The sequence below is a fragment of the Lytechinus pictus genome, chromosome 4 (genome assembly GCF_037042905.1).
Source record: "Lytechinus pictus isolate F3 Inbred chromosome 4, Lp3.0, whole genome shotgun sequence".
NCBI classification, from domain to species: Eukaryota; Metazoa; Echinodermata; class Echinoidea; order Temnopleuroida; family Toxopneustidae; genus Lytechinus; species Lytechinus pictus.
This window is the reverse complement of record NC_087248.1, coordinates 6,236,397-6,245,475: the sequence shown is the minus strand read 5'-3', so window position 1 is coordinate 6,245,475 and position 9,079 is coordinate 6,236,397. Positions and strand designations below refer to the sequence as shown.

Below are 9,079 nucleotides of genomic sequence, written 5' to 3'. Positions count from 1 at the left end.
GTGTCGGAAATCGTGTTGCCATGGTAACAACATATTACAGGCCCCAAACTAGGTAAAAATCTATCGGTTTAAACTACTTGATTAGTTTTCAACCAGTTCTCATGAAATTTGGCTCACACATTGGTCTTGAGGTAATGATGTACAAGACATATTTTTGCATGTGTCGGAAATCGTGTTACCATGGTAACAATATATTATATATCAAAATTAGGAAAAAAAATCTTGCGGCTCAAAGTACTTCATCAGTATTTAACCAATTCTCATGATATTTTGCTCACACATATGTCTTGGGGTAAAGATGGGAAAGACATATTTTTTCATGTGTTGAAAACTGTTACCAGGGTAACGGCGGAGGGCGGGGGTATTTATCACCTGATAGTTATTTTTGTTGTTATTATTATTATTATTATTAATGTTATTATTATTGATAGTTATTTCACCCTTATTTAGTGTCCCTTTAAGGTATGACACGAAATCTTAGTAGGCCTATATAGATTAAGTCCAATGTCGATTTATATTGCTATGCTTTGAATTGGATATCCATTCCCTTTAGGTATATAGGGGCCTCTCGTTGGCTGATTGATTTTCCAATGATAATGACCATGTCATCTTAGAATTCTACAAAAGTTCAATAAAATAACACATCCACATGGCCACACCCTTGGCCAATTCTAATGAAAGAGATCAATCCTTTACTTTGTTTTTGGAAAGCCAGTATATAATTTTTTTATCATAAAACAGGATGTTGTTTTTCCAAAACGTAATCAATAACCTGTTCTGGAGATTATACATCAAAAATTGATTGCGCCAACATGTTTCAATGCCGTTTTCCATTATAAATTGACCACGTTGCTAGAATAAAGACACTGATGTTTTCAAATATGTTCATGCGCCGCTATTGATTTTATTATTTTTTTTTCAGCGATGTTTTTCAATGATCTTGACCTGCTGAACTACGGCTGTGCAAATTGAATTCAAAAGATGGAGGAGGCGGAAGAGGAGGAAAAGAAAAAGAAGAAGAATGAAAGAAAGAAAGAAAAAGGGGAAAAAGAAAGATAGAAAGAAAAGAAAAGAAAGAAAAGAAAGAAAGAAGGAAGGAAAGAAAGGTGAAAAAACGACAGGAAAGTAAGAGAGAGAGAGAGAGAGAGGGGGGGGGGGGGGGAGGGGGAGGGAGGGAGACGGAGAGAGAGATTTCTGAATTTGTATTAAAACCATGCACCACGACCATTTGTCCAGTTTTTTAACTCCGCTACCAAATGTCATTTTCTCGCTTTGCCCTTTGTACGTTTTTCTTAGAAACATATAAAAACATAAAATCCTCTGCGTTTAAAATCTACTTTTATGGCTTATCTGCAACGGAAGCTTTATATTGAGTTCAGGGCGTGTAAGAAGGAGCATATCTTTCCTTTGAGTCGTTTTATTAATTGTCTCACAGCAATGCCTAACCAATATGCCGAGTGATTTGATAGACATCAGGAAAGACGGTAAATGTTGTTTACATAATAAGTTTACTGCTTAAGACGAAAACTGACTTAAAAGTTAAAATGCGTTGTGTATTTGTATTTTCCGTATGATATGACCAAAGTAGTCTATCTTAGCGTGTACATTGATTCGCTTTGTGTAAAGATAATGCAGCATCGCGTTTCAATATGAAAATAACTAGGAAATTAATTTATTTCATATTTCATTATGAAATAAATTGAATTTAATTGAACTGATTCCAGTAATATTTCAAAGGAATCGACATTCGTTGGATAAATCTGGCGATACTGATACAACTATTTATTCTCTCTCTCCTCCATCCTCTAATATGTCACTGTATTTTTTTCTTTGTTTCGTGTGTCTGTATCCTTGATAATGCATGTCGTACAGTACTTCTGTCACCTTAATTCAATTTTTTGCTATCATTTCCTTTTTTTTCTCTAAAAAAGTTTTCCTATTATATTTATCCCATTTTACTTTCCCATTTTATAGTATTGTATATTTGTACAATCGAATGAATTTCCACATTTAGTTAATATTTATTACTTTGCCTTTTCTCAATTTATTCAACTCGCTATAGGGGATCCACGCTCTACAAGCAATGCTTTTTAGTGGATCCCCTCATTTCCATACACGTTTTTTTTACTGTTTATACATACTTTTGTTATATTATTATGCTAAGGTAAAATTTGTACTCGTACTTTGATTGGTATCTGTATTTGATTTATATTTGTCATGGAAATGAAATAAACTTCTTGAATCTTGAATCTTGAACTAAGAATTTTTCAATGTCCCTATCATGACCATGGTCAACTTACCATGTTCCATCTTGTTTTTTCTGTGACCCCGTAGCCCCCCTCACCCAATATAATATTGTTCGCAGTTTTCATCTTCTTCAATATCATTTACTACCATACATATTCCTTCCTTGAAATCTAACATCTCATATTTTAACGATTTGTCAAATTATAATTTTCCCCGCATTTCCTAATTGCGAGAATGCTTGCAATAAAGTCAACTGCTTTTACTATTAACAATTAACATTTGGCCAGGGGCCAGCGTTTAGACAAGATTTGCTTTACTTGTCTGTTTTTCACTTCTTATTCATTTCATGTCATTTCATATTTTCTAGTCACACACTCAATTAATCATGACTTGTGTTTCAAACGTTTAATTCTATCACACGAATGCACTGAGTAGAAGATTTTTGCTATATATATATTATGAGTTTCAATTGTATGGATATTACCCTTTTCGGTACGTTTATGTTTATTACTTCTTATTTCTCATTGCGTGGTTTCATTAAAACGAAGCTTGTAATAAAAAAAGAAATGAAATAAATTTAGAAAAACATCTAATTAATATAAATTAATTTAAAAGCGTGAATTATCTTTCTTCATTATGGCTTTTCATGCAAAACAAAATAAATTGTTATAACATTCATTTTTATACAAATAAAATTGTTCAAAAAGTGACTTACAACTTATTATATATAGCTGTAGATGAATATTCCATGGGTGGGGGCATAAGCAGTGATTCGTTAGATTTTTGCTCCCTCTGTCATGAGAAGCAGGTATATAGTAATACATTTTGGCCCTTGCTTCTCCTATTCCGAGGTCGCTTCTGACTACGTGCTTCTTACCTTGTTACCACAGTTGAAATACCTCTGTAACCGGACCTCGCCGTGTATACTTAGATTTGTGTTCTTATTTGTGAAATCTCCCCTTTCTCCAGATGGATCTATACTCTGAAGGTAGCCGCCATGTTCTACTTTATTCATTTCTTTGATTGCCTTTTCCGATGTTCTCTACAGCTGATTTGGAATATTCGCATACATTTCATTAACGTACAGCTTTCACAGAACAAGTTTGCCTTTGTCTGCTTCACTTTTCTGTTTGGTGCTTATGTACAGGGCAGTAACATGTTACCCATGTGAACAATGACTCAAAAGTAGAGACCTTCTCTCTTGACCAAGTTTTCTCTTGTCCATGCCTTTGATCCTCAAAGCATTTCTTTTGAATTTCAGGTTTCACAATTGTCTTCTGTACGTTTCTCCAGGAATCAACATACCAGATGTGTACGATACCCTCTGTCGAGTTATCTTGCCCAAGTTTTCTCGTGTCCATTCCTTTATTTCCCAAAGCAGCTTATCTGAAATAATAATTATTTATTCACCTACTATCCCTTATCAGTTTCACAGAACGCATTTTTTCTATCTTCTCTTTCTTTCAGGAATCAACATCCCAGTTCCGAATGGCGCAGGAGGAGACACCCTCTGTCGCCTTCTCCTGTCCAAGTTTCCTCTCTGGACGGCCTTCACAGCGTCAGTACTCAATCTCACCTGCGTGACCTTGGAGCGATACTTCAGCATCGTCCATCCTCTTCATTACGATGCTGTCTTCACGGCCAGGAAGGCGGGGCTGATGATCTTTAGTGTCTGGGTGTTTGGATTCGTCATGAATAGCTACATGCTGTATGTCTTCTACAACGATGGCGGGACCTGCATGCTCCGATGGCCCAACGTCGGTTACCAGACCTTCGTAGGCGTGGCCAACTTTTGCGTCATCTACGTCATCCCAATCACAGTCATGGGGATCTCCTATTGGTTGATCATGTCAAATCTCCAAGCCAGTGCGCGGAAGCTTCGTCAGGAGAACCGAGAAGGCAAGTCCGGACCGATGTCTCTGGAGCTCTTGAGCGCCAGAAAGAAGGTTGTCAAGATGTTGGCCGTAGTTGTCGTGACCTTCGCCATATGTTGGGCTCCGAACCAGTTCGTGTTTTTCGCGTACAACTGTGGTTGGAACCTTGACTTTGACCAGTGGTACTACCATCTCACTGTCTTGGTCGCCTTCTGTAATAGCTGTATGAATCCTTTCATATATGCCTTCAAGAGCAAGCAGTACCGAAAGGCACTTCGGGCAGCAGTTTGTAGTAAGAAATGGACAACTACTGTCAGTAGCTTTGAGGGCACCAATCCAAGTGCAATAGGCTCTTCTGTCGCAAAATGAAGCAACATACAATAAATGAAGAGACTGAAACTGTTACATGCTTGAAAACTGGCCTTGTGTTTAGAGATATATATTGTATAAATTTCTGTATGATATAGATTTCAAAGTTTATGTATATATGAAAAAATAAATTGTCTATCCACTTTTGTTGTTGCATGCAATGTTCCCCACTGCAAACAAAACCTCACACCCTTTGAACCTCAGGTGTTTTGTATATTTTTGTTCAATGTAAATTATTTCATAGATATTTCGCTAATGGGGTAAGTTCCTCAAAAAGTGAGAAGATTAAATTGATTACAGAAAACAACGATGAAAACCACAGAATGTTTGTTCAACCATGCTGAATAGATTGCCTTTCCTTTCCTTGCGAAAAAAGTATGAATTGATTTTCTTAAGTGTAAGCGTTTGCAATTGATCTCAAGTAAGTTTCTTGGAACACTTTATAATTCACTTAGTCGTGCTAAATCAAACCGTGTTAAGGTGTCACGCGCGTAAAACATTCCCCATAGACTTCTGTGTTAAAATGGCACTTTTGAAAAAATCATAAAAAATAAATGTGAAACTGAAACAGTAAAATAGCCCTAATTCTTCCGCCAGTCAAAAACCATAGTTCCAAGTCACTTTAGACTTATTTATCTTCCCAATTTGGGCAAAGGAAGTTCAGTAGTTACCATCCCAAGAATCAGTGTTAGATTTTCAATCATAATCATGCACTTTTGTCATTCAGCTACATCAAATTAAAAAAAAAATTAAATGGGTTGGGTCGAATGAATATCTTATGCCTTCCTGTTGTAATTAGGCTCATGCAACCTTGACGATTGGAAGACCTTGGTTTAAGATCAAGGATTGCTCATAATTATCACAATTACTGACCTTGCTTCTGAATGAGCTTGTAGAATATCCGGAAGACGAGGCAACATTATCAAAGCAGTCGCTGTTCTAACTGTGGCACATAAATGCAAGGAAGTAATAATACAAAGTAGACGAACATCAGTGGAAAATTTTAAGCAAATTTGAAATTAGAGGGAATTCCTCTGAATTTGAACACTAACTGCACTTTGCAATCTGTACTTTGCAAGCACCCATCTCTTGTCCTCATATATTACTTAGTAATGTCTGGTGATGATTTTCCCCATGAGTCCTCGCAAACATAATTGAATAAAGACATAACTATGGCATTCGCAAAAATTGGGGAAAAGGTTGAAATTTATGGAGGTTATTTTCATTAGAATCATTAGGGTACTTCACAAGATCAGAAGTACACATTGGTATTGGATTGATTATAATTTTGAATATGTTAAATTATATGTTAGATTCGAATTTTGTTCGAATTTCCACTCACAATCATTCTGTTCCTCAATCACTCTGCGTGAAATTATGTTTCATAAACATTCCCAAGAACAAAATGCAAGCGAGGTAGCTATGATTGGATGTAAAATGAGTTCCAGTAATTGCCATTCAGTGTTAATTACGGAGTACCTGCTCCTAATAAAGAGTAATAATTAGTTAACTCGCTAATGCCGATGGATGCTTGGTCGTATATATCAGATGTCATTCGGTTTCATCCTCATTTGCACTAATGCACCAATTATCACCTTTATCATGCCACTCTTCATTACCTTGATGAGCGACTACACTGCAAAAACTCTGGTGTTGATTTAACACCAGCCCGGAATCTATATATGTCCACACCAGAGAAGTGTTAAACAACACCAGTTTTGTTTTGGTCTAACATAATAGGTGTTTATACCACACCAATTAGTATTAAAACAGCATCGGTTTGATTCCAAACTGGTGTTGATTAAATACATCTCTGGGGGTGTGGACATATATAGATTCCGGACTGGTGTTAAATCAACACCGGAGTTTTTCCTTCTATTAAAGGAGAACCGGATTTTGTCGTCAAAAGATTAAGTTATAATATATTATCCCTTCTGGTGAATTTGCAATTTGTAAATGTACTGCGTTTATTGAGGAAATAAAATGACAGACGAATTCATCAATCAATAATTTTGAAAATAACAAGAGATTAACACAAAATAATTTAAGACATACATGTTGTAATGAATAATAATTATGATGACAACAACGAAAACTAAAAAATAATAAAGAAAAAAGGACGATGGTAATGATAACGATAATATTGATCATATTGGTAATATTATGCTCAGAAAATGATAAAGCAATAATATCACAAACTTTAAATAAAGCTATTGTGAAGGATGGGATTGACGAAAGTAGCGATCAATGTAAATGCTATCCGAGATACCCTTTTATTTCAAAACTGAACATTTCAGAATTTACTGTACTTTTTAATACAATAAAATTGCTCTGAAACAGCCAAGGCTCGACGATATTCAAGAAACCAGAATCAATAAGATTAATAAAGATAGCAGAAATAAGGTCTTCCATATATGTTTACCTCTAGGTCGGTGTTTCATAAAGCTGTCCAAAAGTTAAGAATGATTTTACGAATGACTTGTGACGAACCCTTTCTTGTGCTTTTTATTATTCTCAATGTCTCAATCATTCCAAATCCTATTTTTTTTTTTACATTTTTCATTGCAAGCATATATTTTGATGAGAATTATCAGAAGGCTCGCTCCCATTGTGATAAAATGGGAATCTTGCGGATCTGATTTAGTGCAAGAAAGGTCGTTCATGCATTCGTGGTAACCCCGGGGGGGGGGGGCACTCGACCAAAAAAGTGGTAGGGGTGTGCCGCGGGCGAGGCAAAAAACGGGGGCCTTGGAGCGGGCTTATTGTAAAAAGGAGGGTCCTCGGAACGGGCTTCGGAACTACAAATGTTTGTGAAAACGGGGGTCCTCGGAACGGATCTCCGTATCTCTGTGAGTGCGTATGCATCCCAATGGAACGGGCAATCGTGCATGACGCAGCTAGCGCGGCCTCCGCCGGGTGCGCTCGCGCTTAGGCGATGGTCGAAAAGCGCTCTACGGCCGCTTTTCACCAAAATTGTAGCAGATCAATGCGACCGGAACGGCGTAACGAAAAATATGCGAAGCTTTGGAGCGGATTTCTTTCTTCTTTTTTATCGATAAGAAGGAAATGCTATGCCTTGGAGCGGCTTTCTTTGTTCTTTTTCTCAATAAGACAAAAATACTATGCCTTAATTGGAACGGAAATTTGAGTGTAAAAATGGGGGTCCCCTCCGCGGCACATACCCACTATGCATTATATACTGAGTGCCCCCCCCCCCCGGGGTGGTAACATACAAACAGCTTTATGAAACGGCCCCAGACAAAACAAACAACCTAAATAAGGACGTCTCATGAAAATTATCAATATCTTCAAAATTGGAATTTACCATGGACGTTTCTTGATTCTTTTATAAGGAATGTTTGTTTTAATATTTTCGGTTGAGCTTTATTTCTCGAATGATATACACCATTTCCGTATGGCCATGAATTATTTTTGACCTGAATACGTACACTGATGTCAGTCTGACCAGGCAGGTGGAACTTCCCTGGTCTGACGACCTTGCTGCTTTTGTTTATGAAGTTCTTTTAAAGAAATCTGTATACGGTGATTTTTAATATAATGGTCTTGATATTCGATTCAGGCACTAATTTGTCCGAAGGTCATTTAACAGGATATTGCGTTCATATGCCTTGTATACGTGAATAATATGTGTAGGGTATGTTTTGTAGGATACCAAAATTGCTATTATAATTACATTGACATTGTTTAACTATGTGTGAAGCAATTTTAGCGAGTAAACACGATCATAAAAATTATTTTGATGTAGTATCGCTATATTCTTTAATCAATGGAATCGAAAAGGAAATTTGATAACAAACATAATTATTTCAACGTTCATACTGACCATGTCGATGTGCATTTTTCTTTTTTTTCTTAATAAAAAGAATTAATTGTTATTCACCCTACCTCTTTCGTTTGCGTCTATTTCACCCAGTTCACATGATAAAGAAATATATTCCTGCATAAAAAAATTATGAATATATGTATTTGCAAACCCATTCATAAACAGAAGATTGCCATTACACGTAATTACATAATGTGCACTATAATTTAGTGGTTTTTCCCCGTATCATACGGTATCATTTCTGTGTGGTATATGCTGCACGCACCAAAGTAAATTATTGATCACTTTCCCTTTGGGTCGTTTACAGGGCTGGCCCCATTTTTTCTTTTTGGTGGTGTGGGGGGGGGGGGGGTGATGACCTAAACGTGACGTCATTTTTTTTTTCAATTGAATGATAGGGGAAGTATAACATGATACTGGCTTTTCTTATTAAAAATCTCGTTTCTCCCTTTCTTCTTTTCTTTTTAATTTACTATTTGAAAATCGCAGAGAGGAGGGGATGTGGGGGCGGTTGTGGATAATCCAACCATTATGGCCCTACCTTTGGTCTTACATCAGCTAATGATATAGGGTGTATGACCAAAATGTTAGTTCTACAAATGTTAATGCACTTTCATATCAAACTTAAAATATTTCATTTAATTATATGTCCAAATGAAAAGGGTTCATGGCAAAAATGAAAATTTGGTCCACTAGACCCAAATGGCATATGACACAGTCAATCTTACAAGACCTTGGGTTAGTT

The 9,079-nt window shown here is 36.5% G+C and overlaps 1 protein-coding gene across 1 annotated transcript; it reads left to right on the top strand.

Annotated features, from left to right (window-relative positions):
- Positions 1 to 1,450: 1,450 nt before the first annotated feature.
- Positions 1,451 to 8,328, top strand: LOC129259636 (octopamine receptor Oamb-like). Its single transcript, XM_054897903.2, has 2 exons — positions 1,451 to 1,484; positions 3,715 to 8,328. Exons 1-2 carry the CDS (start codon positions 1,451 to 1,453, stop codon positions 4,488 to 4,490), a joined length of 810 nt encoding a protein of 269 aa, XP_054753878.2. The 3' UTR covers positions 4,491 to 8,328.
- Positions 8,329 to 9,079: the final 751 nt, after the last annotated feature.

Excerpts from the sequence above, each read along its gene's own strand:
- LOC129259636 (XM_054897903.2), top strand. The coding sequence starts at position 1,451 with ATGCCGAGTGATTTGATAGACATCAGGAAAGACG. Across the intron at positions 1,485-3,714 it reads GATAGACATCAGGAAAGACG|GAATCAACATCCCAGTTCCG; the intron begins GTAAATGTTGTT and ends TCTTTCTTTCAG.